The following is a 15,945-nucleotide window of genomic DNA, read 5'->3' as shown; positions in this document are numbered from 1 at the left end:
AAACGTGGCAAGCGATGGAACCGTGTCAAGCAACGTGTAGTCCAATGTCTTTGAAACATAACGTCATCGTAAATTTCTAAATCATAATAGTGAGATAGATAGTAATTTGTCGAGAGAACATGAATAGATTGTGGTTGTCATTTTTTGTCATTCCCTTTTGTCATACATCATGATAGTTTTGTTTATTTTAATTACTTGTTGCATAATTTCAATAAAAGATAGATTACTGCATTGCGGTAGAAGAATCCTACAAAACTATCCCGGAAGGTTTTGTAATAGCTCATATGAGTCATGCTGGGTTTGGGTACAAATGCTATATTTTTCGGGAAGTCATGCTTATTAGTTTAAACAAAATAACTGTCGCAACGGGTCTGTTAAAGGTACACTTGAATTCCATTTGTTTCAGCTAATGCTTCATTTATCAAAAGGTAAGAGAGTATTCGGTCCAAACAAAGAAAGAAAAATGGGACTACGAAAGAAAAAAAAAGATTAAATTCATAATCTTACATGAAGTAAACAATGTTTACTTCATGTAAGATTATGACTGTAATCTTTTTTTTTCTCTTGTTATATTATAATGTTTACTAAACATTATAATATAACAAGATTAACTCTTTCACGGCGGCCCGGCGGCTGAGTGGTTAGCACGTTGGCCTCACAGTGGGGGCCCTGTGTTCAAATCCAGGTCAGTCCACCTGTGTGGAGTTTGTGTGAGGATAAAGCGGTTCAGAAGATAAGATGAGAGAACTCTTTCACTACCATTGACAGTTATATATATATCTCATCTTGTCTCCTTTTCTGAACTGCTTTATCCTCATTATGGTCGCGGGGGGGTGCTGGAGCCAATCCTAGCTGTCTCCAGGCCAGAGATGGGGGACAACCTGAATCGGTGGCCAGCCGATCGCAGGGCACGAAGAGACGGACAACCATGCACACTCGCACCCATACCTAGGGGCAATTTAGAGTGTCCAGTCAGCCTACCATGCATGTTTTTGGAATGTGGGAGGAAGCCAGAGTACCCGGAGGAAACCCACGCAGGCAGAACATGCAAACTCCACACAGGTGGACGTGACCTGGATTTTAACCCAGGCCACGGCCACAGAGCTGTGAGGCTGACGCACAAACTACTCGCTATCATTGAGTGGTCATATTTCACTGCCATTGGCACCAATCGAATAATAGCTTTCAGCCCTCCCAAAAATATATACAGACGCTCCCCTACTTACGAACGAGTTAGGTTCCGAGCGATTGTTCATAAGTTGAATTTGTTCGTAAGTTGATTCAGTGCCATATTTTGTATTATAATTTATGTTTAAGGCCTAAATAAGTATATTGAAGGTTTATATAAGTGCATTTGTATGTTTAAGGCTTGTATAAGTAACCTGCATTGGTTTGTACTAAAAAAAACATTTAACGAACGATCGTCGAACGATTCAAGTTGTATGCCCGTGCAACGCTCACCATTTTCTCACCCGCATCAAGCTTCTTTATTATTGCCACTTTCATTTCAAATGAAATGTTCCTTGCACTACCACCCTCACTAGAAGCCTTTCGCTTTTCACCAACCATATTGAATAATGGATGCACGAGATATTTAATGATAAAAATGTTCTTTGCGCACTGGAGATACGTTCACGCACTTACGCACTGCAACGAACTGGGCAGAGGAAGGTGGATGCTGGGTGAGCTCTCACAGCGCCAGGCGTCGGTATTAGCGGCGGAAAGAAGCACTACAAGAAGTAGCCGAAAGAAGCCAGGCTCACAGAACAAAGAAAGTTGTAAAAACATTAAAGTAAAAAGTATAAAGTACAAAGTAAAGTAAAGAGGAATGTATTAAGAAATATTAAAATGTAATTTAAAAAAAGATATAAGGGCTGTAAAACATGAAAAACATAAGAATATACAGAGCTACTGTCACTGGCTTCCGCGTGACGGCACCATCTTGGGGAAAAAAAGGAAAAAAAAAACATTGCGCAGACATGTTCGTATGTACCGTTGTTCGTAACTCGAATGTTCGTAAGTAGGGGAGCGTCTGTATTGTTTTTTTTTTACTTTTCATAGTTGTTCCACTCAAAACAATGCATCAGGAAACTTATACTTTTTTCAGCAATTCTGTTTGTGACATCACAACCAGAATTGATGAAAATTTCTAGCACTCGAGTTCTTATGTACCATATTAACTCACATATAAGCCGCGCTTACGCCACCGTGTCCCCGATAAATAAGAAAAAAATGACTGTCAGAATGGTGGCCTCTGAAACCAGTGAATTGTAATATGTAACGTCAAAAGTAGCCATTTTTCAATGAATCCACTCAATTCAATTTTTTCCTTCTCAGTCTCCGAAAATAGGACAAGTGGGTGGGAAAATCTACCACTTATGGCTACACTGATATAATGTCACCTTGCCTACCCACTTTTCATTTTGTACTTGCGGGCCGAGGCTCAGTAATTTGGCCTTATTGGCAAGATATTTTTTTTCAAATATACATGCAAGAAGCCCACCCTACCACCTGACACAAAGCAAATATTTACACAGACAAAATCACTCATGATTTGCCTTTATTAAAATGAAAAAAGCAACACTCATCATATTCTACTTACATTACATTTACATTTTCTCCATTATAAGAGGTAGTGTCAGCAGTTTGCAATTTGCCTACAGTGGTACGAAACCCTTTGTGATATGCATGTTCCAATATAGGAAAACAAGATCCAAGTTACAAAATCCCCAAAAGCGTAAACACATTTCCTCTATCTATTATTTTATTTTGAAATTGTCGCAGTAGCGTTGCATTCTTCTTGACAATCTCCCTTCATTCTGCAACAACAATAACTCTGTTGACCACTGTTTGTCATCACAGAGTTCTATAAGGGTTTTGTTTTGGAGTGTGGTTAAAGCAACTTTGTTCTTTATTTAAAACAAGCTTCTTGTTTAGAACCAAAAGGCAATTGTTGCTCTATTAAAAAAAATCTCTTTTGAAAAATGGTTGTTTAACAAATAAAAGATTGAGTTTACACACCCACAGACACACACACACTCACACCTACACCCACTATGATAATTTTTAAAGAATTTAGTTCAGGGGTGGGCAAACTGGTTGCACTTCCAAGATACGGGATTGCTGGAAAGGTTTTCTATTGAGTTTGAGTATGAGTTTGATTTATTTAATAAGGGACAGCACATATTAATGAACATATTCATATTCATGTTAATGAACACATATGTAAGATTATAGGTTGGAACAAATCCCACACCCACTACGGCCCATTGTCGAATAGTTTGCCGACCTCTGGTTTAGTTGACAGTTTTTATTGAGGACCATGGAACAAATTACAGAATTTTCATATAAAGTACGGTTGTACTTACAATAATCCAAGTTATGAAACAAGTTGTGGAACCAATTCATTTCCTAACTAGAGGTACCAATGTATTCCACCAGATCCTTTTTGTATTTTACCCTAAACAATTGCTATACATTGACCAGTTTAGGTTGTAGTACAACTTTCACCCAATGTTATCTGGGATCGGCTGCAGCAGTTATCGACCCGGAGAAAAATATGCTGTTTGAAAGTGGATGGATGGAAATGCTATTACACATTGGAATAAAACATACTGCTGGATGCACTGGTTTTTGAACATTGCAAGAAAACTTTAAATTTTTGTAAAGTCACAGGCAAAACAAATAGGGCATCCCGGAAATGTGACGTCACACAATGTGGATGGCCCGGCAGCTGACAGCAACACCAGGCCGGACTCAAATATGACATCGCAAATCAGCGGATATAGTTCTTGCAAGACATCAGTCTTTTGGGGGATGTTTGCATAGGGACGATGCGAGCGCTGTTGCTGTTCAGCGAGAGGAGTTTAGGGTCGAAATACTGCTTGCCGCAGACAGGATTTAGACTCTTGGTAGGTGAAGACATTTTACATCTTAATTGAAGCCAAGGCAAAATTATTTGAATAGCACAATTCACCAAAGTATTTCACACCACATAAAGGTCGCAAGATACAGTTAAAAACATAAAATAAAATGGAAATACCGAAAAATAAATGGAGAAAAACCACAAGTCATATGTTGAGTATTTCAATAATAAGGGATTAGCTGGCCACCAAATCAGGGTGCCGCCCGCCTGGTGGCCATAGTTGGCTAGGATAAGCTCCAACACACCTTTGTGAGGATAAGTAGTACGGAAAATGAATGAATGAACAAATGGGCAGTTCAGAAAACACTATAGTAACCAGTAATGTTTTCGGCCCTGATTTCAAGGACTGAAATCCATTTCTTCATTTATGTCTGTCAAGTAGAATTATACATATGATCAGAGTGAGATGCCTTTGGCAGCAGTCGGGTTTTGCAACATATCTCCTATAACACTATGGACTTAGTGAGTGTACACAGGTATTGAACTGATATGTTTATCTTTGCACCTAAGAGAACATTCCTATGTCAGGTAAGCTGAATAGTATCATAATATGGTGGTAAGGGGACCGAGAGTTGTAGATTTCCAGCTAATAGAATGTAGCCGATAACAATATAACAGTAGAGTGGTAGTACCTCTACTTACGAAAGCACTTCGTTCATAAGTGGTTTCATAACTTGGATTTTTCTTAGTAGACATATTTTACATTGAATTAGCACAAACCTGCATGTTTTTTTCCGGGCCTGCGTGGGGCTTTCTCGGGGTACTCGGTTTCCTCCCACATTCCAAAGACATGCATGATAGGCTGATTGGACACTCTAAATTGCCCCTAGGTATGCGTGTGAGTGCGACTGGTTGTCCGTCTGGTTGGCCCTGCGATCGGCTGGCCACCAATACAGGGTGTACCCCGCCTCTGACCCGAAGTCAGCTGGGATCGGCTCCAGCACCCCTGCGACCCTAGTGAGGATAAAGCAGTTCAGAAAATGAATGAATGAATAATATAAACCTCCTCAACCCCCTAAAAATTCAGAAAATGTACCAATTTTGTATGAAATATGTATTTCTTTTTTCAAATTGAATAATTTGATATTTTGAATTTACAAAGACAGGCATATTAACTTCCTTGAGATTTTTCCCCTAATAATGTGCTTTGGATTCATACAGCGTCTCAGAATTACCATGTGTGATTTTCCCTTCAAAGTAACACATTTATACTCCCTATTAAAACCATGAATATGGAGGTGAAAATTGTGAATCAGTGGGGCGGCTTATACATGAGAAATTGTAAAATTCGACATTTTTAAGGCAATTTTAAGGGTGCGGCTTATACTTGCGGGCAGCTTATATGCGAGTAAATACGATATGTAAGCAAAATAAAGGAAAAGGATAAGAAAATTATTTGTTAAGCTATTAAAATGAATAAGAAATGCAAAGACATTATCCAATGGGGTGGAATTGCAAAAGGCAGCTGAGTAGACATACTTACACATGCACTTAAAAACACAATTTAACAGCTCAAAATTATGCTACACACACTCAAAATCTCAAAAAAACAACAACTCTGTGGTGAATGAGGGTTGAAGGGACACGGTTTAAGAACTCACCGCCGGCCGGAATAATTTCTACTTGATGTTGTCTTGCTCTTTCAAACACTGCAACGACTCATCGTCAACAACCAATCAAAGTGAAGTTTCACTTAAAACACTTTATATTTGATACACTCAGCCAAATATGAATGGAAATCTGACTGTAGGTATAAGCAAGCTGAAGTAGCTTAAAAAAGACAATCTGGGCTTTTTCACTCCAGATTGTCTTGCATACCTGATATAAAGAATAATATTTTTAACAAATGGAAGGTCACCATAAAAAAACAGGAAGCATTATTTTAATTCTAAGGGGTATTTTAGTGCTATCAATCTGACTTTCGTTTCTTATGTTATTTTTGGCTGCCAGCGTGACACAACATCACGTATGCAAAATGTGAGATTATGCATGACACTATCAAGTATGCATGCACAGAAGGGACATGGAATAGCTTTTCAGTTTTTTCACAATAATTCTCTTGATAAGTCCTGAATGTCTCAGGTTAACAAGGCGGCCTGGTGAATGAGTGGGCCTCACAGTTTTGCGGTGGAGGGTTGGATCCCAGGTCTGTACTGTGTGGAGTTTGCATCACTGTTCTCCCCGAGCTTGCATAGGTTTTCTCCGGGTACTTTGGTTTCCTCCCACATTCGTAAAAAAATGTATGATGGGCTGTTTGAGCACTCTAAATTCCTTATAGTTTTGAGTATGAGCAACAAAGGTTGCCCTTCTCCTTGTGCCCTGTGAATGGCTGGCAAACCAATTCAGGTTGTCCCCCGCCTGGTGCCTGAAGTCAGCTGGGATAGGCTCTAGCACCCACCCTGAATTGGTGGCCAGCCAATCGCTGGGCTCAAGGAGACGGACAACCATTCACACTCACACTCATACCTAGGGCCAATGTAGAGTCTTTAACCAGCCCACACATCACAACACAGCGAGGACTGACCTGGGATCGAACCCTCAACCCTAGAAATGCGAGGCCGATGCGCTAACCACTCGTTCGTTGGGCTGCCTAAAATATAAAATCAAATTTAAAATTCTCTTCTGAAATCCAGAAGGCACAACATTAAATAAACATAGACCTGAGGAATGCATTCCCAATGTTTTAAGCAATGCACAATTATCAAATATGAATTGTAGAATGTCTAAAAAGCACAACTCAGTTTCAATCACACCTCAGAGATTGGCAGCCTAAATATTGGTCAAAGGATTCAACTAAGTGAATTGCTGGCCAATTGACTTTGCTTTTTTTAAGTCTGAGAAACACGTCAACAAAGGCCGCCATTTCTGAAATGAAAAACATTACCCACAGTGGCTGGATTGCTCTAAGTAATAAAACTGTCAAATACATCCATTTCTTTATCAAAACCATCTACATTGTTCTCAGCGCTGTATGTGGCCCATTTATTGAGTCTACTGTATAGAGGGACTCCATTTTTCTCTCGGTAAAGGTATACACCAGTCACTCTGTCCCACTCTTTGCTGCAGATGGGACTGGCTGCAGCCTTGTGTTCCACAATATGTTCCTTCTCATCCCTCTCCAAAGCCACAAAACCGAAGAAGCTCTCTACATACTTTGCAGCCATGACTTGGGCATGGACAGCGGCTGTTCGATGAAAGAGGGTCTTTTCATTCGATCGATATTTGGACCAGTATTCCTCTTGCTGGTAGCCAAGAGGTGAGGAACAATGTCTCATGCACATTACCATGAAGACCACCAGAGACGTTCCAGCCACCACCAGCCATCCTATAAGCTGAAAACAAATATTTCAATTAAAAATACATACGTTGGGTATGGCATTTTTGTGTGCTTAGAGCTGGTCAATTGCAGCATCCGATCTTGTAAAATTGAGTGATATCTGGTTTATTCTTACGACACAAAGCAAAGTTTTTGGTATTCATTAAATAACATAGAAGTTGTTTTATTTTTTTTAAAGGCAAAGTTGAGCGTACTGGTAAAGCATTGTTTTCCTCTACCTGTGACTCATATTTCAGACGCCGGTCAATTTCTGCCCAAAAGCCTTGGAGCTCTGCTCTGACACTCTCCTTGCAAGGGAACATTGCCATGTCCTCTATTTTAGAATCTGGTGGTAAGCCCCACAAACTGCTGGGATCAATAAACTCACTTAAAGCACATGTGTATGCCAGACCCTGAAGCAGAGATATTACAGTCCAAGTCAGAGGGGCCACCACGGCTCGACCTATGACACTTCCCAATACTGCAAATGCTGCTGCAGTTGATAGTTTCCGGAACCTCCTAAGGCGACATTCCGAGACTAGGTCCCAAGTTCGCTTATTTAACATTACTCCGACAATAAAAAATGCCAAAGCAGGCGCCCCAATGGCAGCTAACCCGTAGTAGTAATTCCTTCCAGGGGAACATGGACATTCAAAGGCAAAAACGTTGTACGCAGTCTGGCTTGCCACAGTCCCCAGAGCAATCATTCCATTAAAGATCATCACATCTTTACTCTTGAAAAAGAGTGATGCAAACTTAAAGTTCTCAGTGACAAGGGCATACGCAGCCATCTTTGGGATGTTGGGGTAAGATCCAAGGGTCAAGCTACAAAAGAGAAAAAAAGAGAGAAGAAAAAAAGGAAGATGAAGACATTAAGAATAATGAATGAAATATTCTTCTAAAATCACATCCGATCCAGCATGTAGAAGAATAAAATGAATTAAAATCATACAATAACTCATATGTTGTAAAGCCCATGAATTGAAAAGTCAACAATCAAAGTCAGTTATGCTAACTTACAGACTTCCTGTGTCCTCAAACAGATCTCATGACTGAGCTTTTATAATCCGTTCAGCGATGCTCTCTGTAACAAGGTTATCACAAGAAAAACTAGGCACTATGTACTTTTCCAAACAGAAAGAAAAGTCTTTATTCTCAGTCTAAGGTTGTGTGAGCTTTGTGGGCGCCAGTGATGACTCACACCAAGGACCTGCCCCTTGGTTTCTTTCCCTCCCCAGTGGAGAGAAAAAAATAGGTCTACAAGTGAAAACGTGTACACGCACACCCCATAAAGGAACTGGAAAAACTTGCTCGGTTATTGCGGAAATTTAAAATGATGATGAGTCAACCACAATATTTTATATGCAAAACACTGCATATGTAAAAGAAAATGTGTTCATTATCATCATTTAATGGAAAAAAACTCAAGGCATATATATTGAAAGAACATATTCCTAAACGGATCATATGGAGATTTAATATACTATGTACACGGTACATTAAATTGGAATTCTAGCCCTGCTAGGTATACATTTGGCAGCTAGTTGTTGGATAAAATGCAAGTCTCCTGCTTCTTCATGCCACGTGTCCTCTAACCCCCACCCCCACCCCCCAAACACACACTATTTGGTCTCCCTCCCTATTTCGTCTCCCCTTGCATGCCTGAATCTGTGAGATCTTTCGCTGCGGTGTGCTTGACCAAAGATGCGCAAAAGAGTATCAGTTAAATTCCCAATAGAGCCCTTATGATAAATATAATTTCCCAAAGACTGTCCTCTGTATTTTTTTAACACTTGCTACATCTGTCGGTGCTTAAGTATGTTTTTCTCCATTCTGATGTGGGGTTTCCTCTCTCATTTGTTCATATGCACTCCCAAACATCCATGTAAAGTGAATTTAACCACTCAAAGGTGTAGCCTGGTTTTGGGCTCAAAGTAGCAATATATCTTATGTTTACTTTATATTGTAACCCTGCACTGATACTTAGGACATTATTTTGTAGACTATAATTTGGACCATGAGACAGGCACAACCGTCGAATTAGGATTAAGTGTCATGCATTATTTATGAAAACCTACGGGTCGAAGCCTAACCTCTGCAGGATGGTAATACAGCACCTTCACCTGGTTGAAGCATTTTATGGTATGATCTGTTCCTTTCAGGATAGACTTACTTGCAAGTCAACAGTAGCAGGATACAGCAATTAGAATGTTGAATATATGGTGCTTAAAACAGAACTATTTGTAACTACTTTATACTTTAGATAACCTACGCAAGCCCGGGGAGAACAATGATGATATATCTATATCTATATATTATATATACAGACGCTCCCCTACTTACGAACATTCAACTTACGAACAACGGTACATACGAACATGTCTGCAAATTGCGTTTAAGTCCAAAAATGTTCGCAAGTTCAATTTTGTATTTCGCCCCTTTTTCGGAGTAGTACTTCTTTCCGCCGCTAATACCGACGCCTGGCGCTGTGAGAGCTCAGCTCACCCAGCATCTACCTTCTTCTTCGTTGCAATGCGAAAGTGCGTGAATGTATCTCCAGTGTGCAAAGAACCTTTTTCATTTGTATCATTAAATATCTCATGCATCCAATATTGAATATGGTTGGTAAAAAGCTAAAGGCTTCTATTGAGGGAGTTGCAAGGAAGAGGCAAGCCATTTCATTTGAAACGAGTGGCAATAATAACGAAGCTTGATGCGCGTGAGAGTGGTGAGCGTTGCACATTCAGTACCATTTATAAACAGAAAGATGGAGCAGCAGGACCCAAATATTGAACGTTGCACAAAGTTTGCAAATCAATGGAATGATGCCATACAGTGCTACCTCATTATTTATGATGAAAAAAAGAAGAAAACTGTGCAATCGTCATTAGGTCGCTTCTTTTGGCCAGTTTCTAATACATAAATCTCTCTCTCTACAGTACTGTACATATTCTCTCCATTTTATTAAATGTTTTTTTTTCAGTACAAACCAATGCGTGTTTCTTATACAAGCCTTAAACATACAAATGCACTTGTATAAACCTTCAATATACTTATATCGGCCTTAAACATAAATTATAATACAAAATATAGCACTGAATCAACTTACAAACAAATTCAACTTATGAACAATCGCTCGGAACCAATTGCGTTCGTAAGTAGGGGAGCGTCTGTATACGGAACTATTTGTCACTACTTTTGTGTGTGTGTATGTGTGTATATATATACATATACACACATACACACGCACATACACACACATATACACACACATACACACACACACACATACACACACACACACACACACACACATATATATATATATATATATATATATATATATATATATATATATATATATATATATATATATATATATATATATACATATATACCTATATACATACATACACACAAAAGTAGTGACAAATAGTTCCCGTTTAAAGCACCATATACTCAACAGAACTACTATACATAACAGTCCAGGGATTTTCTTTTGGCCACTGGTGGGAGCCAAACAACCAAAATGTCTTTGAGTTCAATGTTTGTGCAAATGCCTTTGAGATAGTAAGCCAGTGTTTTTTTTTTGTTTAGGGCCACCCCTGACTTATTGAAAAAACAGAAAACAAAACGAAGATAACTGTTATGTAAAGTGTTTGAAAAGAATTGGTAATAAAAACAACCCATAGGGAGGCATAAAATACAGACACATTTCATTCCTCACTTTTTCAACAACCAAAAGATCTTGATGTCCAAACCGCTTTCATTTTCATTCTCACTGATTTGACCATCACCTGCATCTTTTTTTTTTATCTCGTTATCCTCTGATTCCTACAGTGGTACCTTTACTTACGAACTTAATTGGTTCTAGAAGTTTTTCATAACTTGTATTTTTCATTAGTAAAGACATATTTTACATTGAATTGGCATAATTCGTTACACAATCTTTAATATTACCCTATAAACCCTTTAAACATTATAAAAGTATAAATGTTTTGTCTGAAATATGTACAGTAATTCGTTGACATACCAGTGTCCCCACATTTGAAATTTGAGATACGAGGAAAATCCTTACCAAATTTTGGCCTTGAGATACGAGACACATTTGAGATACAATCATATGAGTTGGCTACCGATGCGGCCGTCCGGGTGGCCGAGTATGCGAGAGGCTGCTGATGAGAACTGCATCGCTCTGTCTTTCTCGCCGCATCCCCGTCACGTAAAGATATCTACGAGCACCAGGCCGGACAGGTTCCATTTTTCACTGGAGATAGCGTGACCGAGTCGACAATCTGCGAAAAAGCCAGCGGAATCTACATGGACTTGAAAGAAAAGCAAGCATCTGAAAAAGACACCAGCTGAACGCTACAAAGCGAGTCGTGGCTGGTTCGATAATTTTCAAAAACGAACCTCACTCTCTCTCTCTCACCCTCCCTCCCTTACCCTCTCTGTCACCCTTTCTCCTTCCCTTACCCTCTTTCTTACTCTCACCATTTCTCCTTCCCTCCCCGTCATTCTATCTCTCACCCTTTCTCTCTCTCTCTCTCACCATCTCCTTCCCTCTCTCCCTCTTCCTCCCTCTCAGTCTCTCCCTCCCTTTCTTTCCTACCTCTCCCCCTAACCCCTTCTTTCCCTCTCTCCGTCTCCCTCTTCCTCCCTCAGTCTTTCCTTCCCCCCTTTTCCTCCCTCTCTCCTCTCATTTTCAATAAAGCTGTTCTTTGCATAAGTATCAAATAGTAAGAAAACGTCGAAAATAATTCACTTGGATCTTTTAGTGGATTGAATGTGTTTTCCTGCATCTCATAATCACTCATTTTGGACGTGTTATTGTCCTTTTGCGTTCATGCTTTGTGTAGCCTCTACTGCTAACCCAAAACAAGCTCCTTATCATCCTCTTCTTGTCCTTAGCGTTGGTCTGAAACTAGCGTTCATCTCGCAACAGCACCCCCATTCTCTGTGATGGCCAGGTGGTGTAATTGCAGGTAAAATTATCAAATATTTATCGGAAGTTTTTATTTTGTTGACAAATGTTATTTCAACAAAATAATAAAAACATTCCAACGTTCGATAAAAATATTTCTCCCCCGATGAGTCGTCACCTTATCGTGGTGGTGGGGTTTGTGTGTCCCAGTGATCCTTGGAGCTATGTTGTCTGGGGCCTTGTGCCTAACTAGAAACAACAATTTACATAATGTTTTGTAACCTGAAAATGGGTGTGTTGAAGGATTCGTAAGTAGAGGTACCATTGTATTAGGCAAAATGGACTGAATTTATTGTCATTGGTCAAGAGAGCACAACATAATTGAAAGCCACACTCAGTTCGTGTCACTGAATTATACACTGGAGCCTATCCCAACCAACTATAGGGGACACCCTGAATTGGTTTGCCAGCCATTCACGGGGCACAAAGACACGGGCAACCATTATTGCTCACACTCATTACTAGAGGCAATTTAGAGTGATCAACCAGCCTACCATGCATGTTTTAAGGATGTGGGAGGAAACTGGAGTACCCATAACTGGAGAAAACCCAAGTAGGCCCAGGGAGACCATGCAAATTCCACACAGAACGCACCGAGGAGTGAACCTTTGATCTCAGAAGTGTGAGGCACTTGCTAACAGCAAGGTGTGATTTGTTACCGTGTGGAATGAGCGGAGTCTCGTTTCATCAAGAGATACTTTCCAAAAACAGTTGTGCATGTTGTTATTTTCATTTTCCAACCCACATTTAAGCGAGGCCCAAGGCCTCTAAAGCATGAAAATTAAAGTTATTGCACGATGGTCATGGCACACAGAACAATCTTAAATGTACCCAAAAAGAATCAGAGTTAAAGAATTCCTATTTTCTCCTTACATCTAGAACACAGCCTGGGCCTCTGGGTGGTTTTGGTGACATCCAATTCAGGTTTACTGAAGTACCATTTTTTAATCAGGTTGTCCACTTCCTCTTGCTTTGTAATTCCATAGAGTCTTTTCTGCTTTTCCTTTTCCCCCTTCACTGAGAAGTGTTCAATAATTTGAGGATGTGGGGAACAGAATTCAACATTCTTCCTCATGTCGTCAAAAAACTGCACAATACATGTCCGCGCAAAGTCTCGAGCATGGAGCACACAGGTCTCATCAAATAGTTTCTGCTCCATATCAAGGTAGTTGCTCCAATAACGTGTCTGCAAGAAAGTGGCATGATCCTCAAAACAAGGTTTGAAGAGCTGTCCCAGTGCTCCCAGTGCAATTAGGAAAAGAAGAATGGACCAGCCAACAGCCTAGAAATAAATTGAAGGTTAGTAAAAAAGCTGGAAAAAAAATATTTAATCAAATATTGGTTGAGTAATCCATGTAAGGCAGAAGTTTGAATAAAAGTTCGAGTAAGATTTTACAGAGTTCTGAGCTGAGATTTGATCCTGTTGATACTTATTAGTACTACTACAAATAATATCAGGGGAAAAAAGAAAATTCCCTCATTTCTCAAATGGCATGTTTTAAGGTTTCAATTATCAGAAATATATTTTTCTTCCATCAATCTTTTTTTTTGGACTGTTAAAGTTTGCCATGTCACCCAGTATACGGCTGGATATGTAAAGGCAGTGTCAACTGTTCAAGTAACCAGCGCCATTAAGGGACTTTAGCTTTTCACATGCTGAATCTTGATGAATTTACAGGCACCTTCTGTTTGTAATAAATCAGGTTAACATGGTTGTGATTTTAGCTGGATTTTGAGATTTTTTTTATTCAATATTTCAAAAATGTAAGACAAATTGCAGCATCTAACATTTATCATGAACAAGCCATTTGAAAATCTGTTGAGAAAACTAGTTTTTTTCAATGAAACCCCAGTTTAAAAGGCACACTATCACAGATTTTACACACCAATTAAATGATAGAATCTTGTCAAAGATTATTCAAAAATAATATTGTCAAAGATACAACAAAGAATCACACAAATCCACAAGTATTAAAATTGTCCCAAAAATTGTTATGAATCTACGAGCGAATGAGTAGAGTTGGGCCCAAACGCAGGTAATCAGGCGGTTACAAGCGAGTGCGGTGCACTAACGTAAAATTCAATGCAAGGTGGTTCACAAAATAAATATGTAATGAAATACAAAAAAACTGGGAAAAATTACCAACATAACAACAACTAAACTATATGGGGGAAAAACAAAGGGAAGAAGCACACCAACATTAACACGTCCAATGGAAACAATACACCGGCATAGATTCACAGAGACACAAGGTTTAAATACATCGACAGGGGTTGACAAGACAATTAGAAACACCTCGGTCACACGAGCAGGAGAGACACAGCAGGTGAAACTAATGGGTAATCACATTGACAGGATACACAAAGGGAAAACGCCCAAACCAACAAACAACAAAACATAAAAATAATTTATGCAACCTCTGTGTGTCAGCTTTCTTAAAAGCAATTCCCATCTATTCACATAACATCTAATGAACGGTAAATATCTTATCTTTATGACCGTCGACTTCACAACAAGCCTGGCGATTGAAAAGCTAATAGTTTATCAACTGAAATGAAACTTGGGATGTTTTTTCTTGACTACATTGTAGAACATTTGCAACAGATTCCTCATAGAAGGGCAGACAATAAACAATGCAAGTGTATATGCATGATTTCGATTACTTGTGAATAGCAGCGAACATAACGAGACACTGCTTTGTGGAACGATCCATTCCTAAAAATAATGTCCTCCTTGCAGGGCACTTTAGCCATGATTTTCATCACATCTAGTCCAGTGTTGTTTGGTATACCTGAGGGCAAAGCAGAAAAGAATATAGATTTCACGTGTGTACAGTATTTACGATACAAAGGGTTCAACCCTACCTGAGAATAGTATAGGATCGACACTGACACTGAAGGCACAGATTAATATTTTTCCATCCAGCAAGGTGACCAGGATCCACACCATTGGTGCAAGTAGGGCCCGTTGGATCATGGCTGAGAATAAGTACCTGCAGAAAGAGTCCCAGCTTTATCAGATGTGAAAATACAAAAGCCATTGGTCTATATTGTGTACAAGGGGTCACTTTTCCTGCAAAAAGGAGCCCTTACAGATCGGATATGCGTGCTGCATTTCAGTTAATCGTGAAAAGAAGGTTGGACTTACTTTACAACAGCTGGATTTTTTGACCGTTTTCCTACAGGTCTTATCCACTCATCTATCATGACCCCTGTATGTCGGTTGACCAGGATCCCCAGAAAGAAAAGGATAACAGGAGGAACAACCATCACTCCCAAAGAGTACAATTTGTTGTACTGAGGAAGGCATGGACAGTTAAAGTCAAAACTGGTGTAAAGCTTGACACTGACCAAAGCGAGGACAATACAAATTCCATTAGAGATTGATTCTGAATTGGATTGGAAATATTGCAAAATTAACTTTAGACGCTCCATAAATTCAAGGATATAAATTCAAACTATCTTGATTTACAACATTGGGAAAAGCTATGCTAAGATTTTCTAAATCTGAACACAAACCAGCAGGTTCAAGTGTGCAGTGTGGCAACCGAGTTTTTTTCTACAGAGTGCTAGGGAGAAGCACACCTGAAACCTGAGCCTTGTGACCACACCCTGCTGCATTTAAATAGGTCACAACAAAGATGCAAAATATTGCAACCCACATGCAGCGGATATAAAAAATATGCATGCAATTTGAATTTGAGGTTTTGTTGATGTTTC

General features: G+C 39.4%; 2 protein-coding genes across 2 annotated transcripts; both read right to left on the bottom strand.

The window, feature by feature from the left end:
- Nucleotides 1-2,542: 2,542 nt before the first annotated feature.
- Nucleotides 2,543-8,461, bottom strand: LOC144085014 (calcium homeostasis modulator protein 2-like). The gene is made up of 3 exons (XM_077613950.1): nt 8,262-8,461; nt 7,481-8,066; nt 2,543-7,257 (listed from the first exon to the last, which is right to left on the bottom strand). The coding sequence occupies exons 2-3, from the start codon at nt 8,030-8,032 to the stop codon at nt 6,829-6,831; spliced, it is 981 nt and encodes a 326-aa protein (XP_077470076.1). The 5' UTR covers nt 8,033-8,066; nt 8,262-8,461; the 3' UTR covers nt 2,543-6,828.
- A 4,611-nt stretch (nt 8,462-13,072) lies between these two features.
- Nucleotides 13,073-15,660, bottom strand: calhm3 (calcium homeostasis modulator 3). The gene is made up of 4 exons (XM_077613632.1): nt 15,374-15,660; nt 15,091-15,218; nt 14,890-15,017; nt 13,073-13,507 (listed from the first exon to the last, which is right to left on the bottom strand). Exons 1-4 carry the CDS (start codon nt 15,658-15,660, stop codon nt 13,073-13,075), a joined length of 978 nt encoding a protein of 325 aa, XP_077469758.1.
- Between the last annotated feature and the right edge of the window lie 285 nt (nt 15,661-15,945).

Source organism: Stigmatopora argus, chromosome 11, assembly GCF_051989625.1.
Source record: "Stigmatopora argus isolate UIUO_Sarg chromosome 11, RoL_Sarg_1.0, whole genome shotgun sequence".
Lineage (NCBI taxonomy): Eukaryota > Metazoa > Chordata > Actinopteri > Syngnathiformes > Syngnathidae > Stigmatopora > Stigmatopora argus.
Note: the sequence above shows the minus strand (reverse complement) of the source record. Positions and strands in the feature narration are given on the sequence as shown.